At 39.1% G+C, this 27567-nt stretch overlaps 1 protein-coding gene across 1 annotated transcript in view; it reads right to left on the bottom strand.

Moving 5' to 3' along the window:
• The window catches only part of Man1a1 (mannosidase alpha class 1A member 1), a 184978-nt gene that overhangs the window by 62562 nt on the left and 94849 nt on the right, over window positions 1–27567 (bottom strand). Inside the window, exon 6 of the mRNA XM_052164469.1 lies at window positions 17539–17633. Within this exon, the coding sequence (XP_052020429.1) occupies window positions 17539–17633 (95 nt within the window). The remainder of the gene's footprint in view (window positions 1–17538; window positions 17634–27567) is intronic.

Here is a 27567-nt window from a genome sequence, read left to right as displayed (position 1 = left end):
AATGAACTTAGCATGCAATGTTTATATATTTATCATATAGACATAAAACTACTAAACTATTAAAGAAAAGGAGATCGTGGATTTGAGGGAGACACAGAGAGCTGGAGGAAAGGGAATTCAGTAAATACAGCACACATCCATGAAAATTTAAAAACCATGCAGTAAATCTAGCCAAAGAAATAGAAAAACAAAAGAAACATTTGGGGGGAAAAAGAACCTCTTACTTTCTTAGTCACGAAGTAATTATAAACTGAGAATCTAAATAACTTTAAAAACAAATAGAAAATGACACATTAAACTCTTTGCAGAGATGCAAGTGATGTACTCACTCATCAGTGAAGACGGAATTAGATGGGAATGGTATACCTACTCGTCAGAGATAGTTTTCATGCTTTACAAATGGTAAACTTCTTTAAGCAGACGAAAGAGGGGAGAATATGTGTGTACACACTCTCTTGCATGTGTTATGTGTAACTGCACCACTGTCCCTACCACGCTCCCACGCTCTATGCTTTTACATCAGCCAAATGTAAAAACCTAGTCTTTCTTGATTAAAAAGAAGCTTAAAGATGAGCAAAAATGCAAACGTCTGCAGAGGGGAACTCTTTGAGATTATCCTATTATTCTGTTACTTAGTATATAGAATTCTCATTAGTATGCACTCTAAATGACTTACCTTCAAATTCCTTCTAAATATATTTGGGCAAGACCTTTCATCTTAGGATAATATAGTCACTAAGATGACTATTTGGAAGGACATATAACAGCACTCATCCAGATGAATGATTATCAAAAGTGCATCCAGGAGTCAGGGAATGAAGATCAGAAAGCAATCTGCTGTCCTGGATAAAACAGCATTCACAGGGAAAGCAGCTTGGCAAAGGCTGTCTCAGAGATTAGCACAAAAATCGTAATTTCTCAGAGACTGGCATGTGCACAGTGAGACTCTATCCCCAAAGCAAAACTCCAGGTTCTAAACTAGACTGAACGGAACTGAACTAAACTAAACCAACAACCAAGCTGTAAATGTAGCATTTATGGCTTAAAACATAGAATTTCAGGTAATAGCCCCAAGCATGTCCCCTGAGTCACAGCTAGTTTCTTATTGGTATGAACACTTGTGGCCTCTTAGTACAATAAAGAAAAGAAGATAATGGTTGGATTAAATTTGTCCAGTATTAAAACTGTGCGTTTGAAATCCCAAACTTTTCACACCAAAAAATTTACCTATAGCTAAAAACAAAGACAAGAGATATATACTGTTTGCAGTTGGAAAAAAACCACATGGCTGTGATTCAGGGAACATTTCCAAATTGTCCCATGATGATTTTCCACTTTTAACATTCCTGATAACTGCTGGACCTAAGACTCAGGATTAAACATTCACAATTCTTGCTCAAATCATTTAATTAAAATGCTTGCATGCTAACAAATTATCAAGATGAGTTTGACAAATATAGTAGGTCTGCCTTTATTTTTAATGAAGTTCTCATGTATATTTAAGGTGAAGGAAATATTTTGATAGATTATATACACACATTGAAATGGTTACCAGAGTTGAGCTAATTAGCATTATCATCACCTTACATAATTAGCATTTGTGTGTATGTGTGCGCATGCACACACTCTTGAATATGCAACTAAAAATGGAGAGAGAAGAGAAGCTGGCATGAGGGAGATGGTTTCCAAAACTTCTGTTCAAATGCAGAACTGAGCTGGTAGGGGTTGAAACTGGTCAGTGTGAGGGGAAGGGAAAAGAAGCCTGGATAGGAGATGTGTCAAACTATCATATGAAACATAGTGGACAGGATTTGATGACAGACTGGATGCTGGGGAATAATACTTAAAGATGACCTCAAGGATGAACTAAAATACTGATGTAAGAAAGATCAGTCTGGAAGGGAAGTGGCGTGGGAGTGGAAATGATGCAGAGGATTTATGATAGGTGAGGTTTACAGGTGACCTCAAATGCAGCTAGATCTAACGCCTGAATTGACTAGTGAAGATGGCGCCCGAGCCAGGATTAAGGACTATCGGTGTCTTACACATGGTAGAAGGATCCTGGGTACCTTTGCTTCCAAGAGTTTGAGAGAGCCAGTGCAGCTCCACCCCCACCCCCATGTTCACACACTGGATATTTAGCTACTTGATTCTACCCTGATTTGAGGCAGAGAGCAGCTACCCCCACGCCCCCAGGCGAGTAGCTCTCAGGTCCACAGGAGCAGCCTGTCATGCTCAGAGTCACTCTACCACGTGTGCCATCACCTTCACAGTGCTCAGAGCCTCAGGGACACTGCAGCGGAGACCGCTGTTCAAAGGTAGCGGTGTTCAGCCAGGCACCAAACAATCTGGACACAGTCCACTGGCGTGTGAACAGCAGAGCATTCCAGCTATGGTGAAGAGTAGAGAAGGAAGTCTACACCATTGGAGAAATGAGGGGAGATAGGAGGGAAGATACCGGCCATCACTACCAATGCAAACAGAGAGGGAACATTCCTTGGAAATGGTGAAGCCCTGTGAGTTTTAAGGCCAAAGCAAGAGGAAGAAGGTTGTTCTAGACTGAACAATACAAATATGCAGAAGAAATGTATATATATATATATATAATTATGGCAAAACTGAGAAAATGCAGAGATTTGTTCATTAGAATAGATTATATGTTGTGTTTTCACCAGTGTTAGTCTGATTTCATGATCAAGACACCAACTAAACACTACAGATGGGTAAGAAACTGACAACAGAAGTTTCTTTGAAAAGCATTTCAATCATCTGGGACTCTGAGAAATGGCTTGGAAACCAGGAAGATGAAAAATGTTATAGTATTTGTTGTAAGAAGCCATAATGAGGACTTTAAACAACTTTATGTGTTGATCTGCCTAGCTTAAAAGATACCTAGATAGCTAGTCAGATATTTCTGGCTGGGTCTTGAGTATTCCTTCCTTGAGGAGATCAAGACTAGAATTAGTTACTCTGTCCCTGCTGGGTAAGCACCATCCAGACCTCTGCGGGCCTGGATAGAACAAGTAGGTGGACAAAGTTAAGGACTCTGCTCCTTTGAGCTAGGACGTCCATCTTTTCCTGTCCTTAGATGTGTGAGCTCTGGATACTCAGCCTTTAAACTGCAGTCACTGTACAGGGGCTTGCTTAGATCTCAGACCTTCGGAGTCAGTCTGAATGAGAGCTCTTGCTTTCCTGGGTCTCAAGCTTTTTGGTATCCACAAGGAGACACACGCCAATTCCCACAATTTCTCCTATGTATTTCTGTTTCATATAGTTTCCCTACCCTTGGGAGAGGAGACATGGGAACTGAAAGGAAAAGAAGTGTGGGAAACAACGAAGAACCCTCAACAGAGAAAAGGGTATTGTGGGAGAAGGAGAGAGGGAGAGCTCCCAACACAAGCTTTTGGGAGGACAGAGTGGAGGTGTGTGGCGGTGTCTTTCAGGGAAACAAAGGGTTAACAGTAAACACCTTTTTTGATGTAAGGGGAGAGGGAGGAAGAGATTCACGCACAATTCAAGACTCATGCATTAGTCCTGCTGAGGTGTTTCACCAGAGACAGCTCTCAGAAGAGTGTGTATAGAAGGTAAGGGTGAGGCAGTGATCTGTTTCAAGGAGGGCCTGTGAGGAACAGGGGCCTTGAACAGCAGGAAGGTTAGGGAGAGGTCAGCTGAACACGGGCAGGGCTGGGATGTCTCCATCACACAGGCTCATGCTGAATACAGTTTCAAGTGTGTTCACATTTCACAAATAGGGAGGAAGAGAAAGGTAAGGAAGTTATAAAGATTGTATGGAGGGAGAAAAACTAGTTCTACAGAAGGCACTGGGAAAAGACTTAGGTTTATTATTCTGGAAGAGAGATCAAAGAGATTTTCACAACCTTATTTATATTAAGAAAGAAGCTTGAAAAAGGTTTCCATTTTTAACTTAAACATATTTATTTCATTTTTATGTATGTGTGTGCCTGTGTGTGGGCACAGGAGCACAGGTGACCTCTAGGGAGATTCAAGGATCTCCCTGGAGCTGAACTCTGGCCCTGTGAAAGAGTAAGAGCGAACTGTTGTAACTGTTGAGCCTTTGAAGACTGTAGCGGGTAAGAGCATCATAAGGCACTAGCTGTCTGATGCCTGTGGGTTACAGGCTTAATCATTGACTGGTCTTACACTCAATGCCTTAGGATCAAGAGTAATAAATCTATTTTACCTTTATATAGGAAAGGGACGTAGGCATTACCACCGTTCTTTAGGAAAACTTACACAGCAAATGTATAATTCTTCAAGATTATTTGATATAGAACTATTCTCATTATACAGATTCTATTCTTTAAACTTCTCTGCAAATATAAACATGAAGCTAGTGCTTACAACTCTGATTGGGAGTTTGATGTAACTGCAGTGAAACCACTGGAGACTAGCACCAACTTTGGTCTTCATTTAAAACCATCACTCAGCACGGATGTCCTTCACCATTTAACTGTCTATTCCACAGTATTAAATGGTGATATGTTTAATCCCTTCTGAGCTATTTCAAATGATAACAACCCAAGAAAGACTGCCTACCCAACAACCCCTTTGAGCACAGCACCGTACATGGCCCACTTCTAAGTGGCGAAAATCGAGGCAAGGAAAAGTGAAGGTGGCACCAGATTATTTAATCTTGTAATATTTACATCTAGTTAAAAGTAATTTAGGACTACTTTCCTCTAAGCCAATTAAAAAGGAAGTGCTGAAGTGCAATCTAAAGAAGATCAAAGGCCACTTAACATAATGAGACAATGTGGCCATTACAGACTGCCAAGGGATGAGAAATTGGCCTGGCCTTAAAGGTAAATGACTCTTGGATATTTACTGTTTATGGCAGCAGCCTTTGAAGGCAAGCGCAAGACTTTTAATTAGGAGTACAAGGAGAAACTATCAAAGCTGCCATTTCTAAATTTTTTATCTAAAAGTAAGAAAAGAAAAGCTTCCTTAAATTAAACATTTGGAGACGCACTGCCTTTGACCGTGGGTGAGTCCGTGAGAGGAAAAAGGAAAAGATGGAGAGGTGGGAAGCAGCAAAAATCTCCAGCTTACAGTGATTTCTGATGCTGTGCCTTGGAGTTCTCCCTACGTTAACAAACATCAGAGTAATCATAGCACTCATGCTCCCAAAGAGCAGGAGGGTGATCAGGATGAAGGTTTTCATCAAGAGGGGGCTTTCTGATCACCCCCAAGAACTACTGAATCGAGAATGTCCATCCACATCACAAAAGAGGTAGCCTCAAGCTTGCTTATAATTCCTGTGACTGCAGCTTTGTTTGAAAAGAAGAAAAGAAAAAGGAGGGAAATGCACCAGCCCTTTCAAAATAGAAGCTGCAATATTGTATGAATCAAATAAATGGCCATTGAGTAAACTGGTCTAAGAAAAGAATACTTTGTTTGAAATCAGGTGTTTATGGAAATGTTTGTAAGGTAGTTCATCTTTTTAAAAGACATATTTCTATTAGACTCAGAATTAGAAATTCCTACCTTGAGTATTCAGAGGCAGTGTGTCAGGACTGTTGGAATTCATTTCTAAAAACTGTGTATAGACATATGTATTTATTAAAATTATACACAAAAACTATTCACCTATCAAGTTACAGAATAAATGATATCAGGAGTAACATTTCCTAGAAAAACTTCCAAGAAAATTGTTCTTGTAACCAAAAAAATATCATTTGAAATAAATGTGTTTTAGGAAATTCTGGTGGTACTCGAATTTCCTTGTGCACTTGTATGCTTTTTATTACACATGTAGGTGAGCAGGCACACGTGTGCACATGCATGTGAACACCAGAGGTGGCAAGCAAGGCGTCTTCCTCAATCATTTTCCATTTTACTTTCTCAGACAGTCTCTCCCTGAAGCTATCAATCACTCATTGATTTGGTTAGATTGGCTGGCCAGCAAGGTCCAGAGGTCCTCTGCCTCCCCAGTGCTGGGATTACAGGTGTGCGCTACTGCACCTGTGGGTGCTGGGGATTTATTAAATATTCACGGTCGTGTGGCTATCATTTTCTCTTCACCCCCCCCCCCTTTTAAGCACATAGACAAAGCATTTTAAGCAGACTAAAATGCTACACAGGCATCTCCTCTTGTCTTTGGTTCTGTTTCAACATTTGCCATGTACAAAGGCAAGTCAGCTCACTCTACCAACATGCCTCTGTTTCTGTTCTACTTGGGACAGATGTTAAAGCCCTGGTTGTGTGAAAGAAGTAACACAGAAGAAAAACCTTAAATCACCCACTACCACATCCCAAAATTTAAAAAGGAATGCTCTCTCTAATTTCATTTCCAACTTAAAAGGCCAACATTAAAATTATTCTTTAGTATAGTCCATAAATATCTATTTCTTCAGCTTACTGCTTGCCCTTTTACGGTTTTCACTTTTGAAAGTTTGAAGACAATCATGGCATATTAACACGAGAATATATATACATAATTCATAAATACAAAGGCACGTTTGTGTTTTTTCGGTGAACACACAAAAGTATTTTACTGCTAAGAGAGAAACTGGAAGAGCTTAAAGACTACTGCTTGTGGTCTTGATGCACCTGCGGAGTGCCAACCCACTACAACTACAATTCACACATAGATAATTAGCTAAATGTGCTCTCCTTAATACAGTGCTAACGTTCCCTTTCCTCTTACCAAATTTAAGAAACAACTCAATACCTCTCAGTTAAGGAAATCTCTACATTCTTCCTTATTCCAGTCTCATTTCAGAGTATTTCAATAATTTAAAATAATCCTTCTTCAGCTGGGTGGCTTCATTATTCCAGTTCCTTTGTTGTCCCAGATGATGACAATTACTCCCGGGACTTTAGAACGCTGCCTGGTTTCCGGAGTACTGTGCTTTATAAGCCGAGCACCCGGAGAACTGTTAGAATTACAAATGTGTGTAGATATCGCACACTCTTCTTTACATGACGGGGACCCCATCACGCTTTTGGGGAGGCTCAAAGAAAGCTGAGTTGACCATAAGCACCTGGGGGGTGGGGGTAGGGCTGAAGGTTCTTCCTGAACTTTTCTTTTGGTTTCCTTCTCATTTCAAGGTCCCGCCGTAAATATTCGTCCTGTCAAACTGACAGGACTTATCAATCCTATGATGTCCACAAGGAAGAGAACCCCGACATAGGGACAGCACTGCGATGATATTTTAAAAAGTGACTGTAAAGAAAACTGCATCCCCCACATGGTTTAGTGTGTCTGGATTTATACCTCTGCCCTTTCTGCTGCCCTTTCTGCTGTTCTTTCTTTCTGCTGATCTTTCTCAAATACAATCGGCAACATTACAGGAATTGGCACTGTCAAATATTTTAAAATTATAGAAAATCTGTAATAGACAATTCATTAATTTTCCAATGTCCACTTGCAGGGTGCCTGTCAGGTACAGAAAGGTGCTGAATTGACGTTGTCTAGGGGACAGAATAGGAGAAGAAACCATAGACCGTAAACACACACACACACACACACACACACACACACAAAAAAAAAACAAAAACAAAAAGCAAAATGGGAGAACTAAGAACATGTAATCTTTGATCCAAAGAGCAAGGGGGGATCACTTAAAAAGAAGTGAGTGTATACATTCCCTGATTTTTGAGTAAGCACATGTAATCAGAGCTGAAGAGAAATAAACAATCAAAATCCTTCAAGATATTTATACAATTTCCCCAATACTCTATTAGACATGGCACATATCTTAAGTTAGCTTATATAATTTTTATTGTACTTCAAAGGGTGTGTGGGAGAGGACAGATTTATTCCTAAAATTTGGACAACTGTTCACTGATAATACCATTACAGTAATTGCACTGGATCTGTTTATTAATTTGTCACAATTAAGTCAATACGAGCTTTACTAATGTCCTATTACTTGATTAGTTTTGAAAGTGATTATCTTAAGAACTTGATTTAATTGGAAGCCTCTCAATTTACAAGGTACATTAAACTCTCAGTTGCATCTTAAAATTATTCAACGCATGCAGGTCAATTACCAGTAATCACTGTTTTGTACAAATGTTCCATAAAAACCGTGGCATGGCATGACAGGAGGAGAGCGCTGCTTAATTAATAATGTGAAACTCCCATTGACATTTTCAGGATAAAAGGGCGACGTGAGCCTCCGCAGTGTCTTCTCTAACTGGGTCCGGTTCTCAAAACCACACAAAGGACCACAAGCAACTCTCCATCTCGAAGATGAAGATAGTTTGTTGTGATCACCAAATCACCAGATCACACTGCCTGTGCCCACACCCAGCTGCGCACTGATGTCCAGATTCATGAATTACAATGAGTTTTTAGGACTGTCCCATCATTGTCCCTTCTCTAGTTAATTAGAGACCACAGTCAATTATCGTTCATCCCATTTTCCAGAATAGGTCAACTGAAGCTTTTACTACATAAGCAGGAGATGCAGTGCAGTTAATGCGCCAGTGAGTCAGGGCAGCCTTTAAAAATTATTGGCAGAAGTCTAAATTTTATATCATGCTTTCAACTCCCACTCAAAGACTCAATGCATCCAGTCGAATATTTACAATGATTAGCAATCACAGGGGCTGATAAAGTACCTATAATCTTGCTGTAATTTTCAAATATCTTTCCAAACTACTTCATAAACTTTTACATTTTATTAATTGGCTATTTGAAAGGTTTGCCCCACACTAACAATCCAGTCTTGAGATCAATCACAGGAAAATTGACTGCTGGTTCATTAAAAACCTAGGGAAGTCAATTCCTTCAGTGAGTTGATTCCATCGCTGGTCTGCAGAGGCAACGTATGAATTTATATGTTGTGACTTGTCTGTAATCTAAGTTCTACACACAGAATAAATTTAAAAGTGCCAAGGCTGAGTTGCTAGCAAGTGGATGTGTGAGTCAACATGGTGGACCAAGCTAAAAACGGTAAACACTAGATCTGTACATATTGTGTTCCTGGTATTCGAGCTTCTGTGACTGTCACTGGATAACATTTCCTGGTGATATATCGATAATATTTATTATATAAATATTTATACATAATGTATACTTAATGATTAAAATATAAATATCATTATATATATATATATATATATATATATATATATATATATATATGCATACTTAAATACTATAGTAAAGGAATTCACCGTACTTAGAACAATCCACTCTCTTGTGTTTTGAATCAAGGTTTTGTAGGCTTAAAACTGAAAGTTAAAAAAGGCTTACTTAGATGACTTCCAGCCCTTCAGTTGGTATATACACAAGTACTTTTTAAAGGGGTTTTAGTAAGCTTGAGATGAACTGTATCTAAACTGCCTGCATACCACCTCTGATACGTTGTTACACTTAAGTACTCATACTTATCCTTAAACTAAAGGATCGTTGGATCCTTTAAAATATTTAAAATATTTAAAACCATCTAACTCTTGGTGGAAAGTACCACCTACTATGCCACTGCTTTCACATGGTGACTTTCTGTCCCCCTGGTCCTAGAAGGGCAGCAGGTGTCTGAGAGGACATGGGTTCAGTCACGAGGGAAGCTGAGATGCAGTGGACCTCCAAGCCTGTGTCCAGGGGTGGATGGGGTCTTATGTTTCCTCTGGAGACTATGAGATACTTTACAATCCATTTACCAGGGGTTACCTTCCATTATGACAGAGGTGGAAAGAAATAGTTCAGGCATCCTGAAGATCTTCAGATTGCTACCACTCCACACTCTGGGACTAGGATCCTCAAGGAGCACTGTGCGTTCAGACTGTGTGTTCTCCTCCATCGAGGAGGCTGCACACAAGGTACACTGAAATGAGGTGTGGAGCTCCTTGGCCACATGTAACAAGTAAGTGCCTTCGGTTTGGATGTGAATGCCTGGCAGAGAAGTAATGATCCAAAGATCAGTAAGGGGAGTAACTGACCTCAAAGCAGGTCTGGGCCCCTCTTTCTCGTCTGGAGGGAGGAAGGGCCTTGCCTCTGTCTTGGTTCCTTCCAAGTTCCTTGCCACTCTTAATAAAGTCCTGTTGCCTGAAGGCCCAACTGTGTTTTCCTATAAGTGGTTTTGCAATTATTCATTTAGGTTTTTCGAGACAGGGTTTCTCTGCATAGCCCTGGCTGTCCTGGAACTCACTCTGTAGACCAGGCTGGCCTTGAACTCAGAAATCCAACTGCATCTGCCTTCCAAGTACTGGGATTAAAGGCATGCACCACCACTATCTGGCTTGTGGTTTTGTTTTAAACAGTTACCCCAAAATTCTTAATTAAATTTAATCAAGAATAACTTTCATTTTTCTCTCTGCTAGGATGGGCCAAAATTTGCTTTGTCTTCACATTGAACTTAAAAAAAAATGGGGGTGGGAGGTACAGAAGAGGTACAAGACAAATAAAATCTTTTAGGGGGGAAAATCAATATTTGGAATTAACTACTTAAAAAAACAATAAACTGCTTAAAGGTAAATAGAAAATTTTCATACAGGCTAATGAAAACATACTAATCATAGACATAGAACACGCTCCCCTCTCTGTAAACAGTGGAAATGGCTGCCGTTCAGAGCAGCTCTGAGACCTTCCTTTCTAACTGCTGCTGAGCTAAGACATTTCTCACCATAATGGTTGTTTTCAGAGTCTGGTCTTGGCCCGACAGCAGCAGCTTCTGAGTAAGTCTGAAACTGGTTAGAAAAGCAGGTTACAGAGTCTCACTAAAGCCATCTAACCACAAGCTGAGCCTACAGCGAGCGAGACAAGCTCTCCAGGCCACACACGCAGCAACATTTGAAGAGTTTGCTTCTGCTAAGGTTGGGATTTTAGGCCCTCATTTTCTATATTTGTATATTTCAATAGTTGAACTGACTGTGCATGAATAGAGGAAAAAAATCTCCAAAGGCAACTGAGAGAGAAACAGAGCTATGCTCAACCTTAGCCAGTCTTGGAATGCCTGCCCTTAAGCACAAGGACCCTACTCCAAATCGATTTAAAGATGGGGCAGTGGATGACAGAGGCAGACTTAAAAAACTTCTCAAACTATTTCAGGACACTGGGTAAGTTGAGAATCACTGACATGAAGTGTCAAGGGTGATGCACAGGAAAAAGAATATTCGAGTTTTAATTAGTTAATAGCGATTAATTACTTATTCTCCTGGGGTTGGTAGAAGTTGTCTCTGAACTTCCTAAGGGATCACTAAGACATGAATAAAACATGAACTGTCAGACAAAGCTCGGAGTCTATGCATGTGTTCTACACCCAGCCTTCCTGCCCATCCCATTCCTTCCATGCCTTCCCATAGAAACCTGTTTACACATCTGAGTTCTGCGACAAGGTTAGGGGAAAACTGGCCATTTCCCAGACCACTGGCTTATTGATTTCCTCTCCCTCTTTCCCTGCACTGGCAGGGAAAAGTTGCATGTTGTGCAATACCACATCTTGGTGGCCGGAGTCATACTAAACATATCACTTTTAAGATCTTCAAGTAAGGTTAGTTAGTATTTTCTGGAGAGTAGCAATGGCTACGTGAACTAGTTATAAACCTGGTATAACATAATAGCCCACTATGTTCATAGCAGCCCTATTTATAATAGCCAGAAGCTGGAAAGAACCCAGATGCCCCTCAACAGAAGAGTGGATGCAAAAAATGTGGTATATATACACAATGGAGTACTATTCAGCCATTAGAAACAATGAATTCATGAAATTCTTAGGCAAATGGATGGAGCTGGAGAACATCATACTAAGTGAGGTAACCTAGTCTCAAAAGATCAATCATGGTATGCACTCACCGATAAGTGGATATTAACCTAGAAAACTGGAATACCCAAAACATAATCCACACATCAAATGAGGTACAAGAAGAACGGAGGAGTGGCCCCTTGTTCTGGAAAGACTCAGTGAAGCAGTATAGGGCAAAACCAGAACAGGGAAGTGGGAAGGGTTGGGTGGGAGAACAGGGGAGGGAAGGGGGCTTATGGGACTTTTGGGGAGTGGGGGTCTAGAAAAGGGGAAATCATTTGAAATGTAAATAAAAAATATATTGAATAATAAAAAAAAAAGAATCATGACCAAAAAAAAAAAAATAGCCAATGGGGGAAACAAACTCAATAAAGAAGGTCAACTTAGAACACTTAGGAAAACTCATTCTTCTGGAGCTGGTAGAACTTGTCTTTGAGTTTGGAAAGGATCTCTGAGACACGAAGAAAGCATGCACTGTCAGACGAAGCTCTGAGTCTCTGTGCGTGCTTAGATCACTGGTATAAAACACCACAGGATAACGAAGCAGTATGCTGTTTGGTAAGATACTAGGAAATCATTAAATCAGCTCGCTCCCTTTCACTCAGAAAATGTTTATTGATCTTATTAATCTTACGCCTATGCAGTTGAAGTATGAAGCTGTATTCTGCCCTGTTTTAAAGACATATTGCATTTCTTTGGAGTCTGAAACTAGAAACTTTAAGACATGGTATTCAAGTATAATAATGTTGAAATATACATATCAACTGTCAAGTAAAATCTTGAGAGACATTTTAAAACTAAAATTATTTAGGCCACTGAGAAGTTCCCTCTAGTTTGTCTACTGAAACTCCCAAATATGAATTATAAACATTTTTATACCACTCAAGTATTAGGAGCTCAGAAAGGGGGTTATCAACATTCAGATAGGATAATCTTTCTTTGTCAGAAAACATTATGCTATGTATTACTCCTAATTAAGACCCTGTTTCAGGCACTGAGATTTATAATTTAATTATAAGCATATAAACAACAGTGCACCTCATAATACAGTATGTGCTTTGTCAGATAATTAAAATAGTAGGCACACAAAGTTTTACCAAGCAGGGGGAAAACAGGTGAGGGAGCTGTGCATCATTCATCACCTTGCTGACCAATGAGACTCTAAACAGGGAACACTCAGGTCCCAGCACATCCCCTGATGGCGAGAAATAAAAAACGCACACTGCGGAGAGTCCCACTAACTTAATATACCTGTGCTGCAAGTGTTGGTTCAGAAAATCCACAAAGAAAGAAGTGATAATACAATATAGCTAAAACTAACTCATTTATCAAGAGAGACAGAATAATTATTAAGAATGCCCAGACTGTATGTCTGGTGATGGAAATGAATAATGGGTACATTAACTACGTTATTTTAAATTAAGAACACACTTTAGAAAACCAAAAAATCTAATATAAGTCTCTTCTACACCTAAGCTTGAATTATGCCTAGAAATAAAGAAACGATACAATGCCTGACTTCAAAATCCACGTAGGTGAGTTTTGTGTGGTAAGCTGGAGAAAATTAAATGCGTAGGGTACCTTGCTAATAGTAGTAACGAGATCAGACATAAAACCTTGACATTTTGTCATTAAAGAACCTGGGTTATCCAAAAATCTAATCTGCCAGCATGGCATTGGTTTTGTTTGGCAGAGACATTGGGTAACATGTATATTTGCATAGCCTTTTCTCACAAGAGTACTAGGTAGTTTGAAATGTTAGTCTAGTCAACTCTTGAAACACTTACGCTATCTAATGGCAACTAGTTATGAAATCACAATTCCAACCAACTCACAACTTAAAATGCAGCTCTTGAATTAAGAATTTGTGAGAGGTGCAAGAAAAGCACCCAGCTCCTCTCCCCACACAGTCCGGGACAGAATTCCCAAGCTAGCATATAAATAAATTAGGTTCTCTACATATTTTTCAGCTTACATAAATAACAAAATCCAATTTGGCCTATTGGTATTTTGGCTCCAAATATATAAATCTTTCCAATTCAAAATGCTGCTTGTTTTAAATTCAACCCAGTAAGCAGTTATCTCTGCTTGGCAAAACTATCCTATATTTGTAAATTACAAATGTGAGCTTACAACACCACATGCAAAATATATATTCTGCTTTAACAACCAGGCTGTGGATCCCGAGGGAATGGGTTTGTCTATCAACCTCTTCAGTACAATCAAGTGAACAGAAGTAGAAAATCTTCCCAAGACTTAGAACGGAACAACATCACAGCATAGACACAAAGAAATACTTATTTTTTTTTTTTGACAAAGGAGAAGTAAAGAAACCACTTATCTTTAGGTGATAACCTGAATATTAGAGAAATGAGCACAAGTAATAGCAATAAGTTTACATTTTTTTGTGGATGTTGGCAAAGAACAGTATTTCTATTTTCAAAACTGAGAAGGAAGGGCTATGTTATAACAGCACAGCCACCAGTCAGTGATTCCTTTAACAGAGGATGAGTGTCAAAGTTGGTCAAGAGTAACTGCCCATCCTCCCACCTGTATACCTAGGGCCCAAAGTCTATGAACATTCTCTTGTTTTGAGAAGATAACTGAGAAAATAGGATCTTGCTGGACCTAATTCTTCATTTCTCCTTTAAAACATTTATTTGTGACAGTCTTCAGTGGTTAGGGCAGCTCCATGCCAGCTGTCCCCTTTCATTGGGCCTCACTGTGAAAATACAGACTCAGAGGAAACAGCATATTCATAAAATAACAGCAGCCACACTGTGCAAGCATGCTGTAGGCAGATTACAAGTGCCACCCCCCCCCCACCCAACATCAGAAAAAGTTTAAGTTGATAACTCAAGATTTTCAGGTGGAAAGAGACTGGGTTCAATGAATGTACTTAACTAGACAGATAAGTACCAAGAATCCTACTATAACTTTGCCAAGGCTTATTTTGTAAATTTGCGGCCTGTCATTGCTGTTTGGTAAACAGGATTGAGAGTGGATAAAACATTTAGTAGTGAAAACAGCAACAAGACTCATCTATGTTGGCAAAACCCCAAAAAACACCACCAACAAAAAAAGATGTTCCTATCAGCTGCCAAATAATTACATAATTTCCCTTACTATAAAACACTGAAAATATATAAATAAATATGATCATGTTTTATAATTGTTTTGTAATCTTTGAAGCAATGCCCTAATATAAAATATTGTTCAAAATAAGGATGGTCTCATAAAAAATAAACACATATACACAAACACACAAGAAAATTTAAGATTTAACTAGTATTCCTTTGTGTACTGAAAAAAATATTTCTGTAGTACACTAAAGATTTCATTAAGGAAATCCACTTCACTAATTAGAAAGAAAAACATGGAACAGAGTAAACTTAATAATATTTACAATTATCTCAAGAAACAGCATAACCAATGAAATACTATACTACTCAGTTCAACAAATGCAAAGAAATAGGGACATCCTTTTCCCCTGGTTTTTGGAAGTCTTTGTTCAACTGCAGAGAGCCTCAGCATCAGCTCCAGTGAATCTTGGAGTAAAAGTTAGAGCCACTGTCTACTCTAGGAACTTAATTGACCCTTCAGGTCCTGCGTGTACTTGCACACTAAGTTAGGGTTTTGGAAACTGAATATCATTTGGTTTTCTAAGGAGTGTTCATTTTATCATAAAAAATCCAGGTTGATCAAAATCTTAGTCTGTTAACCTGGGAAGGATCACCAAAGACTACTGAACTAGCCTGCCTTCCAGTTTATAAACAAGTCTGCAGAATTTATAGAGATTCCTCCAAACAAAACCTTGAAGAAGCAGGAGAAAATGTAGAAGCAAGTCTCTTGGTACGCCATTAGCATACTGCTATGCTAATCAGCTTCCTCAGTGGGCAGGGGGAGGAGCTGTAAACTAACTGTAGAGTGGGTTTTTTTTTTCTGACCAGATTGTATTGAATGGTAGGAAATAGTATCTTGGTCAGAAGGTTACCTAGAAATACCAAGTCTGAGGATCTGGGAGGCAATAGAGACAGTCTACATGAGCCAAATACAAAGAGCATTCAGAGAAAGGAAGGAAGGAAGGAAGGAAGGAAGGAAGGAAGGAAGGAAGGAAGGAAGGAAGGAAGGAAGGAAGGAAGGAAGAGAAAGAGAAAGGAAGAAAGGAAGGAGGGAAGGAAGGGAGGGAGAGAGAGAGAGAGAGAGAGAAAGAAAGAAAGAAAGAAAGAAAGAAAGAAAGAAAGAAGGAAGGAAGGAAGGAAGGAAGGAAGGAAGGAAGGAAGGAAGGAAGGAAGGAAGGAAGGAAGGAAGGAAGGAAGGAAGGAAGGAAGAAAGAAAGAAAAGTCAAGCTATTGCAGGCCAACCTCAGAGGAATCCAACAGAAGATGGAAAGAAAATGCAAGCTCACAGATACGGCCTCAGGAACCCTGCTGGAGAAAACAAATCCTGAGATATCACACTATTTGGTAGAGAAACTAGCTTAATTTAATACAGCCCTAGAGTGTGACTCCGCTGTCTTTCTGCCTCAACATGTCCAACCTGCCCCAAAAAGAGGTGCACAGATTCACTTATCAATATGTTAAATGTAATTTCAAGGTGTGTATAGGTAATTTATAAATGAAAACAAAACAGAATCTTTGAAGGTTTTTTTTTTTTTCACTAAAGGAAAGAAAAAAAGAAAAGTGATTACTTTCCATGATTTTTCATGTCTATCTTGGGGGGTATGATGTCATTAAAGTGATTACGTGTTCCAGTTTTGTCAGACCACTCTGTGGCTTCCTGTAGTGTTTCTAAGGTGAGGAAAGCACTTCTGTAGACTTGTATCACTGTGCACATAAACAGCTTGCTCCCTAAGCTAGCATTCCCGTTTACTTACTGTCTGGCCCGAGAGATCCCTCATCGTCCTGTGACTCTAGTTCCCCATGATCAAGGTGGAGAATCAATAGGGGTGACTATATTGAGCTCTCCTGAGGATCATACGTAGAACACCCATCAAGAACCTATCACATTTTATGTTGATCATGATAGCGATCATCACCATCGTGTATTAGCCAAACCGACCCATCATGTGCTACCAGTCACCTCTGGGTAGAAAAGTGTTAAGAGGGAAAGCTTAAAACAAAATTATTTACTTGATGAAATATTACAACTGCAACGAAAACTCCCTCCCTCCCTCCCTTGGGAAGCACTAGAAAGTGTTTGGCTGGCCTGTTTGTTTGCTTTTATTTGTTACCAATTGAGACACCATTCCTAAGGTCTTAGCTTGCCAATTTTCTCCATGCAAAGGAGCTGGTTGATCTGTCAGTGGACCAGCCCCGTTTGCTCTTTACAACCACCGACCTGAAAGTCTCGGCTGCTCCCAACGTTGGATATTCAGATATAACAGCATTTTTTCTTTAACGTAAAGTTTGATGAGTCTTAAGTGTTATTCCTCTGCAACATCTCCGTTTCCAATGGTTTAAACATCTCTCAGAGTAAGCAACCTTAGGGATCTGCTTAAATGAGGTGCTTTCCCGATAACTAAAAAAATGAGATGCTCTTGGTATTTAGGGAATGGGGCAGTGCCAGTTATAAAGGAGCATTATAAAACAGAGAAAACGTCATCTCAAATCCACTTCACATGATGCTGTTAGGACAATGTTAGCCCGTGGCAGCAGCCCATCTGAGGCCTCAGAACATTGAAGGCCTAAGAGCTTCCAACACAGGACTAAAACACTCAATTGAGGCCAACTATCAGCATCCCCCATGTAAATTAACTATCTCATGAGGCCACAATCTCAGATATTCCACCTTAAAGTAGGCTGTTGAAAATGAAGACTTTTACCTTTTCATATTCAGCAATGCCCAAGGTATTCCAGAGGGAGTATGAAATGCAGGTAGCAATTTTACCCCAAGTTCCACTGCTTTCTTTCGAAATATCTGAAAAGTTAAACAATTAAGTAAGCTACTATTACAAGTAAAACATGAATGTTTCTCCACCATTATCCATATTTAGTAATTTACTTTGCAACTCTATCTGAAACAAGTCGTTGATTATGCACTGTGGATTCTTATATCCAATGTTGGTTATACCTTAGCATGGTGTGGGAGCATAGTAGCATAGTTCAGACATGTGGGTCTTACTTCCTTGATCTTAACTGGTTTCAGTCTGCTGTCACAGCAGGCATTTGAAAACATTATAAACAATTCAGGTAATTTCTACACGCAGGCCAGGAGATGAACTCACTGTTTTGGGGCAACATTTCTTAACTTGAAAAGTTTATCCTAGGCTCATTAACTTAGTGGGGCACAAAGAAAAAAAGAAGTTTTAGAAAGAGATCATGTATCTAAGCCCTTTAGTTTTAACCTTCTATGGTATCAAATGAAATAGGTAAAAGTTACGTTAGGTACAGATTCTGTCCAGGGTATGGTAGGAAGAGTCACATAAAGACTTAGAACACAGATAATGAGAGTCAGGTAGATTCCATTGGCGAAATGGTCTTTAGGTAATGGCTCCAACACTGACTTGGGGCTAAGAAAAGACTAGAGAGAGGTGTCAGGAGTGAGGGTGCTCTTCCCCCGAGGGATCAAGCTAACACAGATGGATGCATGAGGAACCTGAAGTTAGATAAAGTGGCTTGTCCTGTCAAATGAGCACATGGGCAGATAGTGCAGGGTCCACAGTCTAGGTCAAAATCATGAATAATCATAAATGTGAGAGTAAGAATTTGTTGTTGTTGTTAAATTAAACTAACAAAATGTTTGGAAGAAAATCCCATTGGGCTGAACTGTGCTATTGGGAAGAGTGATCAGATGACATATGTTCAGCAAGTAGTTCAAGTCAATATACTAGCAGGGTCACTCCAGGAAGGACAGACACCCACCTTCCCTGTAGCAGCTATGGCATCAGATTGGTACTTTGCCCCCTCACCTTCAAACTGTATGACTTAGTCTGGTGTACTGTTCCCTTCTACGTTCTCCTCAAAGATGGATAAGGATGAACAAATAGAACAGAGGACAATGCTAAGGTCCTTCCTCTACCCGCAGGGCTTGTCAAGGAAGACCTCTGTGCTTTGCCCCAGAGAGAAGGACTCCTCACAATTCCTATTCCAAGACCTGAGCCTCACTAAAGAGAGAACCAAAGCCTTGGGTTCCACAAAGGACAGTGACCCAGTAATGCTAGCACGAAGACCAACATATAAACTCTACTTTTTTTGGAATCTAAGTCTCATTTAATGAAAGTTAGAAAGAAAGGAGTTTCAAATGAAAACTCCAGTAATCAACTGAGGTAAATTGATACATTGTATAAAAATAAAGATACATATATGTATATACATATATACATATATATATATATATTTGTAGCATACAAAAAGAAAAAAAGAGAGGTCATTTCTGTCAGAAATTATCAACTGTCATTATCAAAAGAGACAATTTCTTGCAATAATAGTGCATGGTAAGAAGAGAATAAAAATAAAATAGACCCAGGGATTCATTCTTCCTCTTCATTCTTTGTTTTATCCTGAGAATGCCAGGCTGTCTTCTATGGTAAGGATTTATGCTACCACTGCCCAGCCATCTGTGGACTTTTTTTTTCACCCAACTTTTAAAACTGTTAATTAACTCCTTTTCAAGACAGTTACATAAGACAGAGTCAAACTATGCAATTAAAACACCATCTTGGATATAAGCATATGGCGTGTGAGCTAAAGGCTCAGGCTTTGAAAGCACAATGCCTGTGTTTGAATCTCTGCTGCACTGTTTCAAGTTGATTCATCTTGGCCCCATTGCTTAATCTTTCTGAGCCCAAGATTTTTTGCCTAGAAAATGCAGATAACTGTAGCACTTGCTTTTGGGAAGCTGTGTAAAGGCATAAACATGTTATTATATTTACAAGCCTTAGATTAAACAGTGCTCACTCTATAGATTAGGTGTAGTTTTGATGGTCATAATAGCACATATTCTCAAGGAGGAACCATAGTTACTGTTTGAGATTGTTTCTTTAGGTGATTCTGCTTTGGTCAGAATTTTGCTTCCCCACCTCGATGGCTTGATTATGAGCTGAAGCAACTGTGTCCCTGGTTCTCATCACCTGGCCCCATGGCCATGCTCAGGAGATGTTTTCTTTGACTCATTAGAACACTTATCACCATGTGGGTATCTTGCTGCTTTCTGAAACTTAATCTGTCCCATACTGAGTTAATAATTGAATATCCCACATGAACTTCCCTGATTCCATCACTGGTGATGTTTAGTGAGTCCCTGAGACTTGGTATCTGATTTATTAACATTCAGTCACCAGAAGGTGAACCAGGGTAGATGAGTATAGTTCATGTTCTCACCACCAGGTAAAACAAAATGGATGATGAAAAACAGTTTTCCTACCTTAGCCATCAGGTTTCTTCATTTCCATTAAACTGTATAATTTTTAACAATTTTGTTTAAGAAACCGTAATGATTTTGGCTGCTCTACTAATCTTTTTAACAATGCCCACGAGTGAATCAGGCCTGTCTATCATCTTTGCTCCCTCAAAGGTTGCTCTGGCTGTCTCTTGTGAGACTTCATAGTCTCAAATTTTGTTCAGGGTCTGACACTCTTAGCCTCTTTTTTTAGGCTGTTCTCTCATTTTATCACATCCTTTGAGCCCATCAAATCTATTCCTTCTCCAAGGCTCAAGCTCATTCTCACTCCAAGATCTTTGCGGTCCACAAATGCCAACTCTGACAGCCCGCATCACACAATGCAGTATTTGCAAAGGCCTGACATGGATTGCTGAATGTTTCTTTGTACTTTCATGTCACCTAATAATCTTCTTTTCTTTCTGAAAGTAGAGAAGATTTCAATTTCCCTTCACCCTTTGTTTTATAGTCAATCAAGATGACTCATTTAGCATTTAAATTTGTTGATATCAGCACAGTATTCATGTGACCAGTATGGAGGGAGATAGTATTGTTCTCAGTTAGGGGATGGGGAAGTGGTGACTTTACAGCTCAGAGGCTGACCTTCAAGGTGTCTCTGCAAGTTCATCTTATTCTCATCTTTGGGAATCTATTCAAACATCCCTCTTAAGAGAGTTTTCCTAAACATCCCCTCTCACAGTTGTCCATCTTCCTTAAGTAAGTTTACCACGTTACCCTCTCTGCTTCCAGTACCACCCTTTGCCACATTATAATGCCTTGTTTGCTTCCTTGTTTGCTATTTTGACAACCCCACAAGATATCAGCATAAGAAGAGCATAGGCTAAAACACAACACAACACACAACAACAACAACAACACTCCAGCAACATAGGAGCTGGAATTCTCAAAATGCCCATTTAATAAGTGAATGGATAAATCAAAGGTTGATTTAATGCCCGAGGCACAGTGATGATACCACTGGATCCTGCAGTGTTTGCAACGGGGTTCAACACATTCCACCTGTTTGTTACTGCCATCAAGTAATTATCTCAGGAGTTCTGGAGTCTCAAGCCTGGATGTAATTAGGGGAAAATTGCAAAACAGATTTTTAGATAAACATTAATTATCCCATCAATGCTTTAAGTAAGAAGTAATACTCAATTTTAACTCTCATTGTTACTTTCTACTATTTAAAGTTTATTTTTTAGTTTAAAATGTATTTTCTTGTGCATGGGTGTTTTGTTTGTATTTTGTATGTGTATCACAGGTGGACAGTGCTGTTGGAGACTAGAAGAAGGTGTCAGATCCCCTGGAATTGGAATTACACACAATTGTGGGTTGCCATGTGAGTGCTGGGAATCAAATCCTGGTCCTCTGGAAGAACAACCTGTGTTCTTAACTGCTGATCCATCTCTCTAGTCCTCCTTCTGTCATTTAAAGAAAAGGCACTTGAAAGAGGAACCCAGACTCTAAAAGGGAATATCTTTCTCTCCGCCATGACATGCGTGTAACAAAGCTAGCTTGTAAAATGAACACCGTTAAAAGAGTGAACATGACACATCAGTCAGTCAAAGGGCAATTAAGCTTGAAATGGTCCATCTAGGATGACGTGCTCAACATCAAATTATTCCAAAAGCACAGTAGAAGGAGCGTTGCAGGGGACACTACACGATGACAGGAACAGGGATGGTTGCAAGCACTTAGGGTCCAGGGCTGATCCTCCTCTTTGTGTCAGACTTGGGGGCAACAGTCTGGTTTGGTTTCTCCAGTATTATCAGGTGAGTTGGCTGACAATTTTGGTTTTTGCTTTATCATTAGAAAAAACTATTACACAGAAGTCACAAAAATGAGATCTGAAGTGGACTGGACCATATCTATATGTGTGTGTAAATAAAAAAATTAAGAAACTTAATGTCCATTTTTAAAAACAGGTTCTGCTAACATACCACCCAACTCTGAATCAACCTTGGTTTCCAAGGTTTGTTGGCACTAAACTTGTCAGGGAAGATTTTAAAATGAGAGGGCACGATGAGAATTCATAAAATGCTTACAGCCAAGAACTTTCTATTCCCTCTCCGATTCCTTTTCTAAAGGCCACGAAAAGAGAACAGTTTTTAATAACTACCCATCAGTTGTAGATGGGAGGACATTTTATGACCCAACAAGAGTTTTCAAAACCGTTTTGTGTTACAAAAATTCTGATTACCTTCATGGCAAAAGTCAAAACTACTAGAATTTGCCAAAAGAAGGGCATCAATATGATGAAATGGTTTTTTAAGTAACCTTTCATGTGTGTCACCTGCAAACATCTTTAAATAAGCTAAGAATCTCAGAATAATCAGATCAAAAATGGCATCTTCTCATTACATTTAAGCAACATCACCACGGTCTTGCTGAGTTTTGGCTCAATGTTTTAAAAAACTTCAAAAGTTAAACCCTATCAAGTAGAACATTAATCTCTTTACTCTAGCCTTACAGATAGGATCAGACAAGGCTGTAAGCAAGATGTATTGCTTTCCTTGTCTTTCTAGCTTACAGTTCCCTGAAGAACTGTACAAGAGTAATATATACCCCAGAGCAAAGAGTAAGAAGAAATGAATAAGAACAGAAGGCAGTGGAAGAGAACACTTTCACCCCAACCTGCTGCAGTCTGAAATGCATGTGCAATATCAAAGCATTTCTTAAAAATTCTCACACTGAAAACTTCACTGTCAAAAGGTCAAAAACTAATTCTCTATTAGGCTAAACAGTTTATCAATTACTCATTTTTACTATGTACAGCCATCAGTGAAAAGTGCCATTATATCTATGATAAATATCTTGCAGAATGTAAGTGAATGGATACATTGTTAAACCAGGTGACTAACTTGCACATAAAATGGGCCAAATTCAGTCACTAAACCAACATGCACTACCAAGACATTCAAAGGTTTTTTTGTTGTTGTTGTTGTTGTTGTTTTGTTTTGTTTTTGTGGTTGTTTATTTTTGGTTACATTTTGAAAGGTTTAAATATTACAATCAAGACACACAGGAGAGCTAATTCAGCAGAACTCAGAACTCTGTGTCATCAGAAGTCATTGACCTCCATAAAGGCAAAGACCTTCTATTCAGCTTAAGTGCTGGCTTGCTCACAACGATATCAGATATCATCGTGAAGCAGCTCCTGACATCTCTGATTGATACCATCCTTTTGCTTTTAGAACCGTATGTATAATGTGCAGGTGTATATGCACATTCACATGTGGGTGTGTGTGGCTGTGTGTATACATATGGTGTGGCTATTTTTATTGTTCTCCATCTTGTTTTAAACACTTTTTAAATAAAAGGTTGTGTTAAGGTGTGTGTGTGTGTGTGTGTGTGCATGTGCCTGGGCATGTGTACCATGGCATGTGTGAGTGTGGAGATCAGACCACAGCTTGTGGCAGTGAGTTTTCCTCTTCTCCTTGTAGGTTTCAGAGATCAAACTCAGAAACTGAAGCTTGCTGGCTAAGGCCCTTACCTGGTAACGTAGCCAATGTTGCTCTTCAATTTTTTTTATGTGGCTAAGTCTTATCAATTGAGATAGTCTAGCTTGTCAGTTTGTCTGGGAATCCCCTGTATTTCCTCATGGGCTCTGAAATAACAAGGAGGCCATCACACCTGCCTAGCTTCTATGTGTGTGTTGAGGAGCTCAACTCGAGGCTACACTTGCATGGTGTATTTGCCGTGTAAATGGCTTATCTCCTGAGCCACCTCCCCAGCTCTCACGTATCTATTTTGACGCAGAAGAACGACACCACATGTGTCCTACCATATGTGTCTCCTTCAGTGTCTTTCCTTTAGTTGATCAAAACCTAAAGCTGGAAGAAGATTATTTAAACTAAAGGCTTGAGTGCACTTATTGAACTGTGTTATATATAATTCCATTTAAAAATCATAACTGCCTTTGTCAGCTTTTCTGTTATGTTTCCCTGTGATTTTTTTTTCTGTGCAACAATTCAACTTTTAGCCCTAAAATAACTAGGCAAAGAGAGTGTGGTTCATTTTCCCGAAAATTAAAGAATTAATATACTTCAACTTTTCATAGAAATGGCGTGTTTGCTATTCTGCTCATAACCATGGGTTACAGCCAAAGAGAATCCATTAAGAATCCCCTAGACTTCCTGTTTGTTATGTATGAAAGTACAAAGTTTTAAGTGGAATAAGACATCTTAGCTTTTAATTTAAAAATACAAATACAGGTGCGTCAGTAAATAGGCAGTTTAGGTTTGCCCACTGTTCAGATTCCTTTAGTACTGGGGATCAAATCCAAGGCATTGTGCAAGCCAGGCAAACACTCTACCAGTGAACTATTTCCTTAACCTGATATAAAATTTTTATTTTCACAAAATTTTTAACAGCCAGTGAAGTTAAAAAAAAAAGTTGCTTTTATACTTTCCTGTAGTCAAAATGAATAAATGTTGATGAATGAATGAAATTGCATTTGATATTGATTTCTTTTCCCTGAGAGAGGATGATTTCATTGCCTAGCACTTAAGTGGGGAGAATTTAGATTCGAGGTTGGGGGGGGGGGCAAGGTGAAAAAGAGATGAAGTATTAGTGAGGATTCTAGCTTCTGTTCAAGGGCAGGCAAGCTTCCATGGCACGACACGGGCCCTATCCCCTGCTGCCTCCTCCTGGAATGAGTCCTGTGGGTGCCCCGAGTGCCCCATGTCAAGGTTGCCTGGAAACAGACATGCTGAACTGGGAATCAGACACTCTGGGCTGTAGTTCAGAATTAGCTAGTCCCCATTCAATCAGAATGAAGAGGGCCAGTTTGCTGCTTTGCTCTTGTTTTGTTGTAAAATGAGGACAGCGGAGAAGAGCTTGTGAGGTTTGTTGTTGTTGCTGCTGCTGCTGCATAGAACATGATTTTGAGATACACCAAGCACATACCCCTGTTGTGAGGAATATTAAGAGAGATAGTATAAAAACAAAACAAGATCCTTCAGTCCATGAAATTCACAAGCAGGAAGGTAAGCCTAATGATTTAAACAAAATCGCATAGGCATTATATATATATATATATATATATCACATATGTATATATATACACATGCTTATGCATATATATACATATATGTATATACATACATACATATATATATAGCATAAGACATAATGCAAGCCCAAATATATGACAAGAACAAATGAAATAGTACAGACTTTATTGTGAAAATGAAAGTGGGTTGGGGTCTTTCTATGTGTGTGTATACATATACATATACATCATATATTCAATCATGGAGATGTGGACCTCAGTGCATGGGCAGCTGCACCATTACTTGGGCTAGATATGTACTTGTTTGCATAAAGCTTTGGGTTTACGTGGAGGACAAGAGACAGAGCAGCAGTGGAGGGGACGGCACACACATTTATTATGGTAAGGAACATATAGAGAATACGAATCAGAAAGAAACAGATAAGGTAAGACAAGTCAATGTCCTTTAACCAAGATAGGGAAGTCAATGAGTGGTTAAGTCATTCGGTGTCTTGGAGGGTCACTTCCTACCTCAGGGCTGCCTCGTTACAGCCAATAGATGTCAGGTTCGTGGGGTTGAGAGCGGGCAAGGAGAAAGGAAGCTGTTGTGCTAAGTGGCTATGGGCCTTTCCTGAGTCAAACACACTGATGGAAATACCAAGAAAATTCCTGGCTATCTGATAGCAGTGAAATGTTGAGAAATAAATCAGTTCTTTATTGTGTGTGTGTGTGTGTGTGTGTGTGTGTGTGTGTGTGATATGTGATATATGTATATGGCATGCATATGGGTTCTGAAGATTAGAACCTTTCCCCTCTGCATCCCCTCACTGGTCCCAATTAGAGTCCTTAGAAGCATTCACTTAAAATGAGACCTGGAAGAAAGCCATATGAGGAATGTTTTCTGTCCTTCAAATTCATGTTCAATAGAGAACATGCAAATGCACAGAAAAGGCAAAAGAACTATCTAGGTTTTAGTATTACTGTGTGAACTTTACTGTGTGAACTTAGACTTCCTTCTCCCCCAAGTCTTTTCAAGAGCAATAAATAATAAACAATAAAAAGAACAATAAACATGGGCACTAGAAGCAAAGTTATTACGCATCTCCTAAAGATGGGCTGTCAAGTTGATCATGCCATCTCTATTGAGGTTTCAGGGATGGACAAATCACCAACATGGTTTGGAAAATACACTGTATACAGGGAACTGGGTTAGATATTTTTCAAGTATATCAAATAGTTTCTGGCACACTTAAAATGTATATTTTATATCCAAAGAAAATACCTTTGCTAAAAAAATGTAATGGGTTAAAAAATGAAGCTTCATATTTTCCTACTGATAATTTTTGGGAATCCACCCTATAGAGATGATTATGTGATGCACTATCATGGAAATGCCAACTGGTCTATTTGCCAATGCTTTTGCAGTAGACATCAGAAGCTATTTGAAATATATATATATATATATATATATATATATATATATATATATATATATTTTTTTTTTCTTGGCTTGTAAATACTTATTTTATAAAATGAGATAGAAAATCAAGAAACTCATCTCTGCAGTCCCTGACACTTTTGAGTTATGAGGCATTCCACGCCAGTGAATTTTTCCAGTTAACAGAACCTCACCTTTTTATTTATATCAGTTTTAAAAGCCAGTCTATCTGCTCCCCTTGATTTAATGAGACATGCAGTGATCCTGACTTGGTGACTCAGCATCACGGTCCTCTTAAGATCCTGAGGTTAGATCAGGTGATGTAGTTTTCTTACCTGAATGATCTGTATTAGCCTTAATGCTCACCTAAACCCTTTGATGCCTCAGTTTCGAAGTATGTGGATGGGGAATCACTTCCCCAAATCATATGATGGCTGAGATTAAATGCATGAGAGCTCTTTGAAGAGCAATAATAGTTACCACCATCTTCCTTTGCTGTACGATAGTGGCTCCCTTAGGAACAATAGAAGGGTTTTAGGCATTTTGTACACACACACTAAATGGTCCAAAAACTGCTGAGATTTTCTGCCTGTTTTCTAGGGTCCTCCTCCTCATTCTTTCTGCTATTAACTATCAGTTCATTACAATATATACTTCTCATGTGGTAGTGTATTTATTTGCTCGCTTCCAGGTTGCAGAATTCTTCTGTGAATAGTTACCTGCATGAAGGCCTGAGGATAAGTCAATTGTCTCTCTCTCTTTTTTTTTTTTAATTTTATTCGATATATTTTTTATTTACATTTCAAATGATTTCCCCTTTTCTGGTTTCTCACTCCCCAAAAGTCACATAAGCCCCCTTTCCTCCCTCTGTTCTCCCACCCATCCATTCCCACTTCCCTGTTCTGGTTTTGTCTTATACTGCTACACTGGGTCTTTCCAGAACTAGGGGCCACTCCTCCGTTCTTCTTGTACCTCATATGAAGTGTGGATTATGTTTTGCATATTCCAGTATTCCAAGCTAATATCCACTTATTAGT

The sequence above is a fragment of the Apodemus sylvaticus genome, chromosome 19 (genome assembly GCF_947179515.1).
Source record: "Apodemus sylvaticus chromosome 19, mApoSyl1.1, whole genome shotgun sequence".
Classification (NCBI taxonomy): Eukaryota; Metazoa; Chordata; class Mammalia; order Rodentia; family Muridae; genus Apodemus; species Apodemus sylvaticus.
The sequence above is the reverse complement of the archived record's forward strand: the minus strand, read 5'-3'. Positions and strand labels throughout refer to the sequence as shown.